Source organism: Bos indicus, chromosome 18, assembly GCF_029378745.1.
Source record: "Bos indicus isolate NIAB-ARS_2022 breed Sahiwal x Tharparkar chromosome 18, NIAB-ARS_B.indTharparkar_mat_pri_1.0, whole genome shotgun sequence".
NCBI lineage: Eukaryota > Metazoa > Chordata > Mammalia > Artiodactyla > Bovidae > Bos > Bos indicus.
This window is the reverse complement of record NC_091777.1, coordinates 18,600,775-18,618,663: the sequence shown is the minus strand read 5'-3', so window position 1 is coordinate 18,618,663 and position 17,889 is coordinate 18,600,775. Positions and strand designations below refer to the sequence as shown.

The 17,889-nt window shown below is 53.5% G+C and overlaps 1 protein-coding gene across 3 annotated transcripts in view; it reads left to right on the top strand.

Annotated features, from left to right (window-relative positions):
- ZNF423 (zinc finger protein 423) overlaps positions 1–17,889 on the top strand; it is a 345,953-nt gene that overhangs the window by 296,545 nt on the left and 31,519 nt on the right. For all 3 annotated transcript variants that reach the window (XM_070770526.1, XM_070770528.1, XM_070770527.1), the window contains 2 exons: positions 15,688–15,819; positions 17,450–17,565. In XM_070770526.1, the coding sequence (XP_070626627.1) occupies positions 15,688–15,819; positions 17,450–17,565 (248 nt within the window). The remainder of the gene's footprint in view (positions 1–15,687; positions 15,820–17,449; positions 17,566–17,889) is intronic.

The following is a 17,889-nucleotide window of genomic DNA, read 5'->3' as shown; positions in this document are numbered from 1 at the left end:
TGTACTGAGATCTCCTTTAATTTGTGGGAACTGGAAATCGGTTCTGGATTGGTGTGTGTGTCTCCAAGCCCAGTGGGGATGGAGGTGTCATCTTCCCAGACCAAGCCTTTCAATGGCAGGGGCATCCTGTGTTCTCACACCGAGCCTCTGCCCTCTGGTGGAATGGCTCCTGCATCCTGGGTGCTGGGTTGGCGAGGCTGTGACGTCACCCGTGGGGAAGATCCAGGGCTCTGGTACCGGCCTGCTGGGCCGTGGGACATCTGATTCCTGCCGGCTCCTCCAGCTACAGAGGCCGCCAACCATCTGTCTCCCCTAGAACTCCTCTGCCCCCACCCCAGGGGTCCTCTTTAGGACCCGATTTGGAGTGTTTTCAGGGTTTCTGGGTGACTGCATCATCACGTGCACCAGGTCCCTTTACCAGACCTCCCAAGCTCCTCACCCCTAAGCCAACCTGGGGGCCAAAGAGCGTGTCTCATTGACCTGTAACCCCAGTGCCTCACCCAGCACCTGATACAGTCAACAATAGCGATGGTGGTGGTAATAATAATGATGACACTGGCGCTCTGAGGCCCCTTCACCATGACAGCAGCCTAGTGAGGTCAGTACTGTGATGATCCCCCTTTCACAGGTGGGATGACAGTGGTTCAGGGAAGTTTGATCATCATCCAAGTCCCCACAGCTGGTAGGAGGCAGCTGGGGTATTTGAACCCTGACTCTGAAGCTAGACTTCTCTCCAGGCTCTGTGCTGGCTGAGGGCACCAAGGTGGCAAGTCAGGGCTGTGTCCAGCCCCAAGAACAACATTCTTCTTAGGGTGGGGGTGGGGGTCAGAGGGCAGACTGGGTCCTGCTCTGTCACCATGCAGATACTTGGGGAACTGGATCCTAGGCACGTGGAGGGCATCTGTGGGCCCAGGGCCACGTGTCTGAGCTCCAACATCTGGGATGGCATTGAGCACTCAAACCCCTAGCCTGCAAGCTCCAGTGCAAGCTTTGCAGCCTCCAGAGCCCTGGAGGGCGGGGGCAGTACTAATCTATCAACCAACTGAAGTATTAGCATTAATCCGGCACCTGATGTTTGGCCCAATAGAAACAAGCCGACAAGTAAAAGAATTACTGTTTTCATCCACAGAGAATTTATTGGCCAGAACTTTGGGTTGCAAGTGACAAGAAGTCAAGTTAGCTTAAGCAAAATGAATTTTTGGAAAGACCGTTTTTTTATTTGACAAAACTATGGATGAGGTTTGGTGCAAGTGGAACCAGAGACTCAAAGGCCAGCGTAGACTTGCTCTTGGAAAATCGTGGTTGGAAGGACAGAGACAAAGCACAGAGAACTGTTTGAATAAAGGTGCAGAGTCAGAAATGAGCCAGGCCGCGAGGGTGAGGAGGCCCATCGGGCAGAGGGGTGGGTGTGGCTGAAAGTTGGGCGCTGGTTAGGTGGGCTGTCTCCTGGGCTGTCATGCTTTCCCCGGGGAGAAAGGGAGTCACCGCAGGCTCTCGCGGAAGGGCGGGAAGTGATGGCCATCGAGCCTGGGGAGGATTATCCAGTCACTGTGTGTGGGGTGGGATCAAGCTGGGAGAGACTGGGGCAGGCCTGGTGAACTAGGGCAGGGGCAGGGAGCAAAGGGTGAATTGCCAGGCGTTGATGTGCTTTTTTTCTTTTTTTACGAGGGTGTCTATGAAGCTGTCTTTTCCAAGAAGCAAAAAGGCTAGACGCCAGCCAGAGCCGTACGGAGGGGTGTTCTCCTGCCGAGGTGCGTGGGCCTCGGGCTGCCTGCCTCTCATCACGGCTTAATGGCAGCTGTTCCGCTTGCTGGGCCAGCGAGGAGAGTGGAGGGCTGCATGGGGGCGGCCCCCACCCCCGCTCCCCAACCTCTCAGCAGCTCTCGTGCTTCCTCCGCCCACACAGGCTGCCCCCCGCCCCGTCCCCTGCTCTTCTGATGCGGGGGCATCAGGCGCTGTCAGTTAACTGCCCTCTGGGGCTCGGGGTGGTGGGTGGGATGGGAGCAGACCCCGGGCTTCGGAGGCCTGGTGGGCCGGGGAAGGCACGACCAGGTGGTGAGCAGAGGCAGACTGGCTGGCCCCTGGGAGCTGGGCCGTGGCTTGTAAGCTGCCTAAAGATGTCGGACCCCCATCTGGTCTCGGGGTGCTGGCCCCAAACCATCCCAGATAACCGTGTGGGAGACTCGGCGCTGGGAGCTGAAGAAAGCCGCGTTAATGTCAAATGTGAGCCTGGAGGATCCAGTAGGCCTCGTTTAGGCTCTGTCTGGGTCTGCTGGAGAGAGAAAGAAAGGCAGGGGTGCTGTGCTCGCCGTCAGCAAGGTGCTGTTTTGGTGTTGACGGTTGAAGAGAGGGAGCGGGGAGGAGAGTGGGCCGGAGGGAAGTCCCACCTAAGAGAAGCAGGCCAGGCTGCGACTCCAAGCTCAGCCATCTCCTGGGGCTTCTCAGCCCGACTGAAGGCAGGACTGCTCCTCCAGCATGGCTCAGCGCTGGTATGATATAGGATCATGTGACGAGGTGAAGAATGGATTGTCCTTTTGAATGCAATCATTTATTCCACGTGGCCTTTGAATGTCCAGTTTACATTTTACTCGGGTCACGGCAGAAACCCGGTTCTTCAGGATGCCGCCTGTAGGAGCAGAAGCAGGAGACCACACAGCACTGGGTTGGGGATTACAGTCTCGGGCAGTCACTTCCTCCCTGAGCAGCAGGGCTGAGCCAGTGTAAAGGTGAGAAGTCCCTGTATCAGGCATTCAGGTGTCCTCTGTCGACTGACATTCTCTGGTCTCTTGGGGGGACACAGGGAGATGTAGGGAGCAGGGGGTGCAGGTTGCTCAGTGGTGGGATGCCAGATGGGCCTCTGATGAGCTAGTGACCCCTGGTTAGTGACCTGCCTCACAACCTATGGGTCCAAAGTTACCCACTTATCTGGGTTGTGCCCTTCAGGGAAACCTCGTGACTCTGTCTCAAAGTTTCCTGTGTTCACTGTATTCTTATCTCAAACGTTCCTGCATTCACTAGCTTCTTATCTGCCCCAGGGAACCTGACCACGTAATTATCAAGTGGAGGTTTAAGTTGGAAGGTCAGAGAAGGAGCGTTTGCTGTGCAGGGCAATCGTAATAAACGCTGTCAGGCAAAAGGGACGAGGCATTCTTTACAACATTTGCGAACGCATACATCACAACTCAATGAATATCTATCAAGCTTCTGCTGTGTGCCACACACTGTTGTCGATTCTGGAATTACAGTGTCGAACAAGACCGAGAGCCCCTGCCCTCGCCCCACTTGCCATCTGCACAGCGCTGGCCAGTAGTAGCCGCTGACCACATGGCTGCTGAGCACTGGAACTGCAGAAGTGAATTTTTAATTTTATGTGACTTTAGATTTAAATAGCCTCTTGTGCCTAGTAACGGCCATTTTAGACACCTCGCATCTAGCAGGTGCATACTTTTGAAAACTTTGCAATAGCCATCAGTCGTTACTTTCTACTCTTGTCACGTTTTTTTTTTTTTTTTTTTCACCCAGGATATTGCTGAGGATGAGAGATGCCTGGCTAATACGGTCAGAGGGGAGGAAGTGGTGAATTGCAGTTTCCAGGCTGAACACTAGGTCTTCTTGCTTTACGTATGAGGAGCTGCAGGGGCAGGTCCGTGTCTACCTGGATGGAAAACTTTTTAAAAAGTGGCAATACCTGCCTTCTGCACGGGTGCCCTGGGTTTGTGTGCACGTGTGTAGCTGTCTGGTTTTTTGACGCATTGCTGTTGTTCATTTTTAAAAAATGATCTCGGTAGGGGAAAAAACAATGTCAGCCACAGAGGAAACCCTTGTTGTGGAAGCATGGGTAATTCATGTGTCCCTGGCAGGGTTGGTGACAATAAGGGTTTTGCAGCCTGCCTGTCACGTTAATTGTATGTTATTAGAGGCCATTAATCTGAGGATTATTAGCATGATGGATTTTTAAGCAGTTGCCTTGTTGTGGAAAATTTGAATCTGAAGATCAGGGATATACATCAATAGGTGTTTTTTGTGTTAAGAAGAATAAGCTATTTGTTTTTAACCCAGTGGGTCCCTGGGGAATGTAGCCAAATCTTCACTTTCTGAGCATCTTGGTCTTTTGCAGGTAGGGGCAGGGTGTGAGACGGGCCATGGAATGTCATCATCAATAGGATGTTTCAAGCCCTTAAAGTCTCAAGTTCTAGAAGTTTGGATTCTTTAGAACTCCAAGAGTTCTCTTTCCCTTGAGTTCTCATTAGTCTGTGGTTGATTTAATCATTCACTGTTATATTGGCTTTCTTTCCTTATAGTATCCTTCCCTGGTGGCTCAGACAGTGAAAAGAATTCGCCTGCAATGCAGGAGATCCAGGTTCGATCCCTGGGTCAGGAAGATACCCTGGAGAAGGTATTGGCTACCCACTCCAGTATTCTTGCCTGGACAATCCCATGGACAGAGGAGCCTGGCAGGCTACAGTCCATGGGGTTGCAAAGAGTTGGACACAACTAACACTTTTCACTGCTTCACTTTTTTTTCCTTAAAGTAGCTGAGATCACCTGGTCTCTTGGAGGACCTGTCCAGGGCCTGGTTGGTGACTTTTCTTTTGCCAAAGAAGTTTACAAGCAGAGCCAGTTTACAAAGGTGGTGCGTTTTCTCATTAACCATCCAGGGCTAGGTTCCCTAGCAGCTTGGAAGCAGATCCTAGCCCTGGAAGGTGCCTCCTTTCATCGAGGATACGGTCCAGCTGGGCCAGGCTCTGTTTGAGATTCTTGCTTGGAGCGATGGGGCCCTTGGGGAGCTCTCTGCAGGAGCCCAGCTATGAGGAAGGGCTGACCATTCCGTGCGGAGGGGGTCACCTGAACCTGAGTCATGTCCTTGTCTCAGGCTCCGCTTTGACCTCCATAGATATCCCATTGAGTTTTAAAACAAAGGAGCTAGGAGAAGACCCAGGAAGAAATATGAAACTCTGGTAGCAGGAGCATTCGCGGGATGGAGAGGTGAACTCCTATGGCTGCAAGCAGGAAGCTGCAGTGAGCCACAGTTGAACAGAAGGGTTTGAGTCTGAACACAGCTTTTGCAGTCACAAATATGGGGGGTGGTGTGGAGGCGGAAGAGGATAGAGACAAGGAAAATGGGCCCAGAGCTATTTTGTGGGTGGATGTAACATAGACTGCATACCTGCTATTTGCCAGGTGCTCCAGGGACGGGGGAGCCTGGTGGGCTGCCGTCTATGGGGTCGCACAGAGTCAGACATGACTGAAGCGACTTAGCAGCAACAGCAGCAGCAGCAATGGCTCTTTAAAGATTCAGTGGAGGTGGATTCCTCTGCCCCACTGACCCTGGCAGAGGGGTTGTGTTATAGGACCTTGGGCGTGGAGTTTCAGGGTCAAATCAAATGGGAAAGACCTATAGCAGTGATAGTAGGTAGCGCTGGCAGTGATGTTATAATCCTGCTCCTTCTTTAGTCTTTATAGCAGCCCTGTGAGGGAGGCAACTTTCTCCCCATTTCACAGATGGGGAGATTAAGTCCTGGAGGGAACGTGCTCAGCCCAGAGTCACCCCGTGGGTCTGAGGGGAGCCAGGAATATCCTCCAAGCTGCCTCATTTGCAACTGTGTTCCCCCTGCCCCAAAAGAAGAGCACCTTGATGAAACAAGGGTGGGTCAGAGGAAGTCAGCTCAAGTGTCCTGTGGGCTGTGATGGGAAATCTCAAGGGCAGTTTACCCAGAATCATGCTCAGGCTTAGCTGACCCCGAGCTAAGATCCATCTGACCTGGCTCCTGGGAGCAGTCGGTCAGTGGAACCATCTGGAGTCTTCTGATTTGAGCTTTGGAGGAGGAGAGAGTGAGTGAGCTCTTGCAATGTGGGATAGCAGTGTCCTGGAGACGAGCCCTGGCCAGATGGCCGTCTTGCCACGGGAACCCTGGGGTGGATGTACGGGCGACTGAGCCAGCCAGTCTGTCCGGGGCGTGGGCGAGGAGGGAGGGCCTGCAGTTGTCCCGCCTCAGCCTATTTTCCCCAGACCCCATGTCGACACCTCCCCTAGGTGCAGAGAGCAATGGACAACTACCCAGTATCCCCGTCCAGCCTTGAGGCTGGAAACACGCCTCCTCTGACCCTGGAATAAAGCCAGGCAGCCTAGTGACCTAGCCAGGCTGAAATGACACGCCTGAGTAGCAAATGAGAGGAGAAATCTCGGAGTCCCACTCCTTTGGTGGACTTTTACTGGATGGCAAGAGGGCCCAACGCTTCCAGCGCGGATGATGTGCAGCACTAAGGAGGGTAACCCTTTCCACCAGCGTCTGCCTGCCAGCGTGCGGACAGAGGTTCCTTCTGCCAAGATGAGGAATTCAGCCTCCCCTTTTTCTGCCATCCAGTAGCCTCCGTGTGGACATGCCACATTGGTTTATTGTGGCGTCAGCATCCTTGTCGAAGGGGGATGTTGGTGGGTACCTGGGTAAATAAGTATAAATAGTTTTCTTTCTGATATGTGACCGGATTATTTTCCAGTTGATTTCAAGCCTTGGCCCCAAGTGGCCCACAGATCAAAAAAAGATAAGGGTCAGTTACAAGGTTGAGCTCATTCTCGGTCGCCATGGCAACTGACCTCAGGCAACCCTCAGAGGACTACACCCAGCTCCCCAGGTGATATTTTTACTGTCCACGCCATCAATCCCAAGCCTTTCAAAACTCAGACTGCCTAATTGTCTGGGCTCTGTTTTGAAGAGGCTCTGGGTCCCCCGTGGGGCCCCAATTCAGGCTGCCAGAGCTCATTTATAAGCCTTTCTGAAACACGGGGGACTGTGGGATGGGTCCCTCCTGGCCAGAGAGGCCTGGGAAGGTGCTCCTGAGGGGAGGAGGAAGGGCACAGCCCATCCTCCAGGATTAATTAAGAAAATGGGGGCCCAAAATGGGGGCAGTGGTGGTGGGGCATGCCTTCATGCCTTCAAGCCCTGGCTGCATGTTCTGGAGTGATGGGAGGTGCTGGGCAGCCCTGAGCACCCTGGCACTGGGGAATCTGCAGCCATGGGGGTGCTGAGGTAGCCTGGGGTCTGTCAGCCACCCACCCACCCCAGAGTCTTCCCTCCAAATTCACCCTCATCGTTTTCATCCCAGTCATGATAACAGGAAAGTGTTTCCCATTGTTGAGGATTTCTCAGCCTTCTGAAAAGCGTGGACCAAAAGCAACTTTGGAAAACCTTCCTCCTTTTTAGAGATCCGCAATATACCATTCTGGTGAGAGCTGCAGCGTGATGCTTACGAACCTACAGCTTCATGACAACAGGGTTCCAAGGAGTCAACATCCTCAGAAACCCTGTCATAGAGCTCAGAGCTCCTTAAACTTGAATGCACACTCAGATCATTGGGGTGCTTTTAAAATGCAGGTTTTCATTCTGCACGTCTTAGGGTGGGGGCTGAGATTCTGCATTTCTGACCAGCTCCCAGGTGATGCCAGGACCGCACCTTGCCCAGCAGGGATGTAGATCCTCCTGGGCAGTCAGGACCTAGGGGGCTGGGGATCCCAAGTTCAGCCCATGACCCTGCTTACAGGGTCCCGGACCTGTTTCCTCCTTTGCCCCTTGTCAAGCCCAGCCCAGATGTCACCCTTCCCCTTTCCCGTCGGCTTACCTCAGTTCATTTCTTGTGGTATTTAATGACTCATCAATAGATAAACAGCCTGATCTGGCTGCCCTGATATCATTATCTGCCTGCCCTCTTCTCTTCTTGCCAAAAGGTCTTTGTTCTTTATAGAGAACAAAGGATGGAATTCCCCATCAGCCCGTGTTTCTATTACCTGTTTGGTGTCTATTTCCGGTTAGTTATTTATGGGGGTGGCATCAGTGGGGTCCTCTCCCAGGGTCCTCCTCTTGCCTTCTCATTGGCCTGGCTGAGTGCTGGGCTCTGTGCCCCTCCCCTTCCTTATCGCCATGTGCCCTGCATGGGACTGAGCCTGGGCCCCGGGACCTCAGGGGTCTTTACTGCAGCTGATTCTTGGGGTGGGCCTGGTGCTGTGGGATTGAAGCCTGGTGAAGTTCATTACCCCAGCTGGTGACAGAGGATTTCAGCTCAGCCAAGCAGCCCGTGCACACTCTGCAGCTCCTTCCGTTTGCAGGGATGCTGTGGCAGGGACAATGCCAAAGCCCGGGGCTGGCCCAGACTGTGTCACTGTGGGCCCTGCCTCCTCGCCTCACCTGGGAAAAGTCCCCAGTGCTCCTGTCACCTGGAGCTGGCACCGGCACCAACAAGGGGGCCCGCCCAGCTCGATCATGGAAACATGGAGGGTGGGTCTGTCTGCTGTCCTTCTTACCGGAAGTTTTGGGGTGATCGAGGAACATAGAGTAGCTTGCTGGGTCCCAGGTCTCAAGTCCCGCGGCCTTTTTGGTATTTTCTAAAACCAGAGAGGGCTGCTTGTGGTGACCAGCATGGGTCCCCACCCCCGCCTCACTCTGCCACCTCCCTGGGAAGGCCCTGCCCTCTAAGCTTCCTTTCCTCTTCTGTCTGTTGAGGGACCCCCTTGGTGCCCATAATCCTGGACCAGGCCATCTTCGGAGGATCCAAAAAGCAAGTTCCTGAAGGCAAGAACAGCTTTTATAAGCCATAAGTCCTGAGAGTTTGGGGGGAACCATCGGTGTCTGGTAACTGGCATTTACCAGCCCTCCCACCCCATTTTCTAAGCACTGTAGTAAGTGCCTTATGGAAATCATTAATTCCCTATTTACTGAGCACCTACTAGGTACCGGTCCCCGTCCTAGGCACTGGTGACAGCAATGAGCAAAGTAACCTGCGTGGAGCTTATATTATTCTGTGTGTGTGTGTGTCTGTGTTTGTGTTTTGTGTGTGTGTGTGTGTGAAAAATAGTCAGTGAATTAAAAAACACACACACACAATCAACTCTGTACTATGCCAGATGGTGGTAAGCACTCTCAAGGAAATTCAAGGTGATTAAGGTGTTAGAAAGGATGGGTTGCATGTGCTGTTTTGGGGTGGGGGTCTGGGTAGGCCTCTTGGAGGCGGCATCATTTGAGCAGACCCCTGGATGCAGTGAGGGGAGGGGGATGAGGAGATGGTCTCCGGGGAGGGTCTCAGTGAGGGCAGAGGTCTTGTGGCAGAACAAGCCTGCTTGGCCACCTTCCCAAAACCCTGGGATGATTCTTCCCCTTTTCTAGCAAAAGTAGCTGAAGCTCAGAGAGGTTCGTGAACTTATCCGAGTACACACAGAACAAGTGAGTGATGAAATGGGATTCAAACCCAAGTGTTCCTGGTTGTAACTTTTGTGTCCTTCATCACTGCTTCCTGAATGGAGACGTCTTTTTATGTGCCCTGTCCAAACAGGCAGCAGTCACTGGTTCTCTTCCTGGAGAGGTATATGCATGAACATTCCTGCTTTCATGGTGGCTTTTCCAACTGGGGTCCCTGCTTAGAGAAGGGCCAGGCAGGGCCCACGGCTCTGGCGGGAACAGGTCACACTCAGTGCGTTGTAATCCAAGAACAATGCCCTGTCCCCTCCCCACTGCAGCTGGCTGCCCCTCCCTCCCAGGCAGCAAATTATGGCCTCCGAGTGTGTGCCCAGGCCTGCCTTTGACTTCAGTGGGGCCCACCTGAGCTTCACCTTCAGGATTCTGATAATCAGCTCTCTCTCCTCCTGGCTTCCCCCAAGACCTGTATGGAAATAAGTATGTGTCTGCCCGGGATCAAATGCTTTTGGAGACAAAAGTCGGTACCGAGGACATTACAGGGAGCTATCATCTCGGCACGATGCTCTTCCACAAAGCCCTCCGCTCCTCTTTTGGGCTGACACACTTTCAGCCTGAAAGGTTCCAGCAGGCTGACTTGGTTTTAAGCAAAAGCACATCCTATTATTTTTTTGAGAAATGAAGTGTAAAATTAACACTTATTATTCCTGAGCAGAGGGAAAAAAAAATAGAAGGGAGAGAGGGACTCTGGGATTTTCGTGCTTGTCGGCTTGTTTGTTTGGCAGTTTGGGTTTTTCTTTCTTTTTTTTTAATCATAATAAATCAATAGATTTGCCTGCACCAGCCCTGACTTAGGGGGACTGGGAGACAAGAGCCAGTACGGTGAGCAGGTGAAATCTGCGTTTCACTTTACAAATGAGTAGGGCTGCATAATGCACCTGAATTGCGTGGGTCTCTCTTATGGATGTCGGTCATGTGTTCTTAAAAAAAAAAAAAAAAGAGGGAGCGATTGTGCATCTTCACTCACAAAATCCTCCAGCCCCACGCCGGGGGCAGAGGGGCCCGCGGGCTCCCAGACAGCGTTGTCATTCTGCTCCAAGGTATCGCCGAGCCTGTGTGATCTTGTATAATTCAGGGAAGTTAACTCTCTGAGCGTGCCTCTATCTGCGGACCCCGCAACTTGGGATGGAATGAGAGGTTGCCGGCACCGGTAGGGGTGAGAGGGATATGGCAGTGAATTCTTTCTGTTGCTGTGGACTGGATGGTATTAGGTCATAGGCATGCAAAGGGGTGTTTGCACAGTAACTAGGGCAGCCCCCAAGCCCCCCCACCTTCTCTTGGATGGTTTTACAGGTAGAGGTACACGTAATGGACACCCCCGGGAGCACCTCCAGCCCCTGCCGGTGGGGAGAGGGTCTTCTCCTTCGGAAGAAGATTTACAGATCAGAAGGTGGGAGAGATTCCTAGGTCTATGGGAAGCCTTCATTCAAGCTTTATTTCTCCCCCACTTTTTACTTTTTGCTTGTTTTATCTGCCTTCTCCTGTCTCCCAGGTTGGACACTTTAGCACGTTAGATGGGGAGCGAGGAAAGGGAACAACCCTCCTCAACTTGTCTACCGACTCTTTATCTCATTATCCCGGAATCTCACATGGGCGGTGGTTTGGGGCTGCGATTTGCTCAGATGGTGGCTGTTCAGGCCCTGGAACCGGCTTGCAGCTCCAGGACTGCCTGACTGTGCACATATTTATGAACGTGGGTGCAGGCTATAGCTGCGTCTGGGAATCGGGGGACCAGCTGATGAATTGCTCGGCGCTCAGAGAACGGAAAGTGACTGTCAGACATGATTTCTCTGATTTATAAGTTGCGGGAGCCTTTGTCCTCTCGCTATTTGTGTATCAGATGGGCAGGTCTCCATTCACAGCCAAGTGGATAAAGGCCCCCACTCGGCAGAGAACTGTAAATCCTCCTTTGCTGTCTCAGCCCAGGGAGCCCACTCTGGCCAGGGCATCTCTCGTCCCTGAGTATTTTCTGAGCCCCTCCTTCAGGCCTATGTGTAGCCTGATGCTTTGGGGACCAGAGGAGAAGACATTATCTGTGCCCATAGCCTCGTTGCCTGGAGAAGGAAATGGCAACCCACTTCAGTGTTCTTGCCTGGAGAATCCCAGGGACGGGGGAGTCTGGTGGGCTGCCATCTATGGGGTCGAACGGAGTTGGACACGACTGAAGTGACTTAGCAGCAGCAGCAGCAGCAGCAGCCTCGTTGCCAGGATCAGGAAGACTCTTAAGATGTGTCAGATGAACCTTGCCTGTGCCCAGGAAGGGCCACCTGTGTGAGCTGGCATAGTCCAGAGGCTGCCTGGAGGTGATGGGCAGGTGGGATATGCACGAATAGGGAGGGCTTTGTATCCTGTTCAGAGTACCACCCCTAGCTAGCTGTGTTACCTCAGCAAATGGTCTCATTCTCTGAACCCATTTTTTTCTTGCCTAGAAATTTTGCCAACAAGCAGGGTGATTTCTGAGATTCAGTTGGTTATAAACCTAAACTTCAGTTAACTGCAATTTAAAAAAAAAAAAAAACCTCTACACAGCCATCATTTTCACATAACCTCTGCCTCATTAATGTGCAGGCGATGTCTGCATCCTAACAGCGAGAGCGTGTATAAGGGTGCTATCTCTCATTCATTCATTCACTCATTCACTCATTCCCTACTCTGCGCCAGGCTCTGAGAAGCATTGTTTGTGCGGGGCGGGGGTGCACTGGGGGGTCTTCTGAGGCAGTCCCCCACACTGGAGGCCATCTCTAATTATGATGAGAAGTTCCCCGAGGGAAGTGGCGGACGTGCGTGGGGCCTGTGCGGCGAGCGTGCTGAGCCTGCCCTGTGTCCCAAAACTTGTCAATGAATTCCTTTTCCGCCGGTATAAATGGAAGATCAGCTTGAGTCTCTGTCGGGTGCATGTGGCCTAGTTGCCGGGGCTCCAGGGGCAGGACAAACACCCGGTAGATTGCAGCCAGTGGGCTATGTGGGGCAGGCCCACCTGCGCACGCACGTGTGTGTTTGCCTCTGCCGTGGGGTGCCTCGGGGGGGTGGTGGGGAACGGCTGGGCCAGAGGGATGCTTGCTGTCCCCGCCAGCCCCTGCCAGGGCCTGGGGGACCCAGGGACTCGCCAGGAGCCTCAGCCCATCTGTGACTGTACCTTGCCACTGGCAGAGCCCCTCTGCTACCTAATTCTTGCCTTTGAGGGCAGATCGCAGCACCTGGCACCTTTGGTGAGGCTGGTTCCCAGGGGGAGCCCGAGGGGGAGCCTGTGTCCTTGGCTGTCCCAGATAATACTCTCCTCCTTACCCGCACGCTTGGCAACAAACACCTTATTGAGTGCTTGCTGTGTGCCAGAGACCGGTCAAAACCCCTTTTCGTGTGTTAAGGGAGTATTAACTCGTTTAATTCTCACATCAGCTGTTAGAGGAAGGCTGTTTTGATGGGGGCGGGGACTGACTTTTTTTTTTTAAGAAATTTTTTCAAAGGTTTTTTAAAAGCAGTTTTTAAAAGTTATTTATTTGGCCGTGTCGTGTCTTAGTTGTGGCACTCGGGTCTTCATTGCGTCACGTGGGGTCTTCTGCTGTGACCCATGGTGAGGCGTGTGGGCTCGGTAGTTTGGGCGAGTGGGGCTAGCTGTGCCCCAGCGTATGGGATCTTAGCTCCCCAACCAGGGATGGAACCCACGTCCCTCCGTACGGCAGTCAGGACTCTCAACCACTGAAACACCAGGGAAGTCCGCTAAAAAGCAGTTTTAGGTTTACAATAAAGTTGAAACCTATCCCTTCTATCCCACTGCCCCCCACGTGCATAGCCTCCCCCATTATCAACATCACTCACCAGGATGGTCCTTTTTTTTGCAAAGGTGAACCTAAAGTGAAGCAATATAGTCACCTGAAGTCCGAAATTTTCCTTGGGGCTCACTCTTGGTGTTGTACGCTTTATGGGTTTGGATGCATACACTCCAGCGTTCTTGCCTGGAGAATTCCAGGGACGGGGGAGCCTGGTGGGCTGCCGTCTATGGGGTCGCACAGAGTCGGACATGACTGAAGCAGCTTAGCAGCAGCGTATAGCTATTAGTATAATGTCACACAGAATATTTTCACTGGCCTAGAAGTCCTCGGTGCTCTGCCTATTCATCCACTTACTCACCCCCAAGTAAACACTGAGCTTTTTATTGCATACATGGTTTTTCCAGAATAGTTGGAATCATGCAGTATGTAGCGTTTTTCAGATTGGCTTCTTTCACTTAGTAATATACATTTGAGGTTCCTCACTGTCTTCTTTTTAGCACTGAATAACATTCCACTGTGGGCTTTCCTGGTGGCTCAAATAGTAAAGAAAGTGAAAGTGAAAGTCACTCAGTCGTGTCCGACTCTTTGCGACCCCATGGACTATACAGTCCATGGAATTCTCCAGGCCAAAATACTGGAGTGGATAGCCTTTCCTTCCTTCCCAACCCAGGGATCGAATCCATTTGGTCTCCGATGGAATTCAGTCCAGGTCTCCTGCGTTGCAGGCAGATTCTTTACCAGTTGAGCCACAGGGGAAGCCCAAGAATACTGGAGTGGGTAGCCTATCCCTTCTCCAGCGGATCTCCCAACCCAGGGATCGAACTGGGGTCTCCCACATTGCAGGCAGATTCTTTATCAATTGAGCTATGAGGGAAGCCTAGACAGTAAAGAAGCTGCCTGAAATGAAGGTGACCCAGGTTTGATCCCTGGGTTGGGAAGATCCCCTGGAGAAGGGCATGGCAACCTACTCCAGTATTCTTGCCTGAAGAATTCCTTGAACAGAGGAGCCTGGCGGGCTGCATTCCAAAGGGTGGCAAAAAGTCAGACACAACTGAGCAACCAACACACACACATACACACACACACACACACACACACACACACACAATACTCCATTGTCTGGAATTGTCCCAGTTTATGAATCCACTCATCTACTGAAGGACATCTTGGTTCCTTCAAGGTTTGGCAATATTAAATAAAGCTACTGTAACGATCCGTGTACCAGTTTTTGTGTGAACTTAAGTTCTCAGCTGCTTTCAGTAAATACTAAGGAGTGAGATTACTAGATCATATGGTAAGAGTATGTTTAGTTTTATAAGAAGCTGCCAAGCAGTCTTGCAAAGACGCTATACTATTTTGCATCTCACCAGCAATCAATGGGCGGTCCTGTTGCTCTACCTCCTCACCAGCATTCGCTGTTGTCGGTCTTCTGGATTTTGGCCATTCTCATAGGTGTGCACTGTTAAGGAGAACTGCTATTATTTTAGCAAAGAGGAAACTGAGGCCCAGACAGGTTACGTAACTTGTCCAAGGTCATGCAGTAAGTGGCAGAGTCAGACTCTAACCCTGGATGAAGTGACACTCAAGCTGGGTCGATTCCCCCACTGACCAGCAGGCCATGCTGGTCACAGGTGCACCGCACTCATTCTTGCCAGCCCTGTGAGGTGGGGACTCAGGTGGCCACCATCTACTGAGAGTGAACTGATGCCCAGATTATGTGGCTGGAAAAAGCAGCCAGGATTTGAACTCCATCCTGCTGGTTCCGGGCAGGGGCACCAGATCTCGGCTCTGCTGGCCTCGGGGCACGCTCCCTTCTCTGGGCGCCTTTGAGTGAAGGTTTGGGGTCATAGCAGCTCCCAGGTGAAGGGATGGAGCCATGTTCTGATCTGGAAGCAGCATGGAGTGTCTGCCCATTGTTTGCGAGCACTGGTTAGACCATCTGTTTCAAAATGTTTAGAAGAGCACTTTCTTGTGTTTTTCAGTATCTTCCGGTGGCTGCCCAGACCTTTTAGAGTAGAATCCCTAAGCCCTCTAGTGTCCACCAAGGCCCTTCTTAAAGTGCATCCCTGGGTTACTACTGTCCCCGCCCCCTTGCTACCATCCAGGTGGCCCCACATGGACCCACATCAGGGCCTTGCTCTGACTCTCACCTCTGGAGCTCCATGCATTCCCTCCCCACTTCTTGACACTGAGTTACATGTTGATCATCTGTCTCCTCATCACTGGAATGGGGACAAGTGCATTATCCACTTATCTCCCCCACAGAATCCCCAGCTCAAAGTACCTGGCACACAGTACATGCTCGATAAATGGTCTGTTGGATTTTGAAAAATTCTAGCTGGACCCCCTCCTCCAAGCCGACCCCATCCCAGCCCCTATCCTCTATGATACAGTCTGAGACGCAAGCTGCTGCTCATGGCTCGCACACTGCATGGCTAGACCAGCAAGAAGTCATAGCAAATGACACATCCAAGAGCCAGCTATTCAGGTCTGGCAGCCTCTGGAGGCTGGAGCACCTGGAGCTGGGGTGGGTCTCAGCATCCATGGCGCCCCTCCCTGGTCTCTGGTTCCAGTGGGTCATGGAGGGCTGACCTGGGGTGTCCTGGGGGCGGCGTGGCCTCCAGCAGGAGGATGTGGCCCACAGGGTTGCTGACCGGCCGTGGTTCTTCTTGCAGAGGAAGGCATCAACCATGAGTGTAAGCTGTGCAACCAGATGTTCGACTCCCCGGCCAAGCTCCTCTGTCACCTCATCGAGCACAGCTTTGAGGGCATGGGCGGCACCTTCAAATGCCCCGTGTGCTTCACAGGTAGGTATGCCCGGCGGGCAGCAGGTGGGGAGAGGGAAGGAACCCAGGAGCCCAGCCCTTCAAGCCCTGGCCTTCAGTGTCGGTTCCTGGCACAGTGTGGCTCCGGAGTTCATGGGGGGACACCCCGAGGGATCCACAGCCCTATGGCTGCAGGTGCCTCCTCTGTGCCCAGCTGACCTGGCCCTCCTGACCTCAGCCTCTGCGCTTTGGCAGCGTGATCTCCTAACCCTCCTCCCACCCTGCGCTGCCAGGCATTCCGCCCCTGCCCCAGCCTTGCTCTTCTGCAGTGGGGGCTCCAGGCTCGTTTCTGAGCTGCGAGCTCTGTCCAGCACCAGTGGGGCTCTCCCTTCACCTCCCTCCTGCCCACCCCACCCCCTAGCTCCCTGGCCTGTCCTAGCCCCTGCTGCATCCGTGTTCCAGGCTGGAGGGGTCAAGGGCAGTTCTGCCAGCCAAACTCCCCAGCCCCCAGACTGGCTGCCGGCCCAGGCAAGCGGCTGCCCTGGCCCAAGGCGAGTCTCAGGGGCTCTGCCGGGCCCCCCTCCTGCCGCCCAGATGGCAGCCGGTGTGCGTGGGGGAGCCTGGCCTTCCCCTGCCTCCCCCTGACATCTGTTGTCTGCCATGGCGGGAAGCCCACCCTGGGGAGGGCGCCTGGTGGGAGGGGATCTCTGAAGGGCTCACCTCCCAGACACACAGCTGCTTCAGGGCCACCTCCTGTGTACGCCCAGGGCCAGGACTGCCTCGTGGACTCCTGCTTCGAGAGGTAGGGGCTGTGATCTGTGGGAAGGGGCTCCGCTATTGGGAGGACCCCACACAATCACACCCCCCTGGGGTTCCCAGGAGTCTTGGCACACACTGGTGCCCCTTACCCCCGAATCCCTCAGTCTCAGGACCCCCCCACCCATCTGTTACCAACACACTCCATGAGCTGAATCGGGGCTGGCACCGAGGGGCCCCAGCTGCCAGGTCTGCCCACCCAGGACACGGGGCCCCCCCATGTAGGGATGTGAGGATGCTGACAGCCTCAGCAAGAATAGCGGTCCTGGTCCATTGAGCACCTCCCTGTGCCAGACACTGTGTTGAGTTTACTTAATACGGACCTCAGTTCTGCCATCTGCAGAGAGGGACCTTGGACAAGACGCTCAGCACTCCCAGTGCCACAGTTTTCCACCAAATGGGGGTAACTAACAGTGCCTGCCTTACAGGCCTGTGCTGTAGTCAGGGACTCCACACGTGGAAGGTAACCAGCAAACGGTGATGATGACAACGATGACATTCATTGGGCTAATTAAGTGCCAGGCCATCTTCTAAGTGTTTTGCAAGGATTAAACCATTTGATCCTCCCAGCTACCCCAGTGAGCTGCCTACTTGAATGGTCCCCGTTTTTCAGATGAGGAAAAGAAGCCCAGAGAGGTTAAGTGACTTGTCCAATATTACACAGCCTGTGAGTGGCAGAGCTCAGCTTCACTGGCTTGAGCCCTCTCCAGTGGGTGCCCGTGATGCTCCAGATAGCCCACAGGTTGGCCCCTGTGTCCATGCCTGGGTGGTCCCCACTTGCGAGTGGTGTGGGACAGCTGCTGTGGGTGGCCGGGCCGGTGTCCCCAGTGTCCCCTGACACCATGTCCATGTCCAGTCTTCGTCCAGGCCAACAAGTTGCAGCAGCACATCTTTGCTGTGCACGGGCAGGAAGACAAGATCTACGACTGCTCACAGTGCCCACAGAAGTTCTTCTTCCAGACCGAGCTGCAGGTGAGTGCCCTTGCCCGCTGCACACACCCCTCCTGGTGCTCTTTGGGGCCTCCACTGGCACTGAGGGTCTTGGGGTGAATCCATGATGGTGGGGTCTTGTACTCAGCCACAGCCTAACCGAAAAAGAACAGGCCCTCTGCACTTGTGTTTGGGGGTCTGGAGCCAGTGCTTGCCCTCGTGGCTGGCTGGTGGCGGGTGTGGCCTCCTGGCCTTGCTGGGCCAGCATTCTGAGCAGAGCTGGACTGAAGCTGCTGAGCCTGGAACTCGAGCCAGAGGCTTTTAACCTTTGTGTGTTTCTGTGGCAAATCCCCTGCCCTCTCGGGT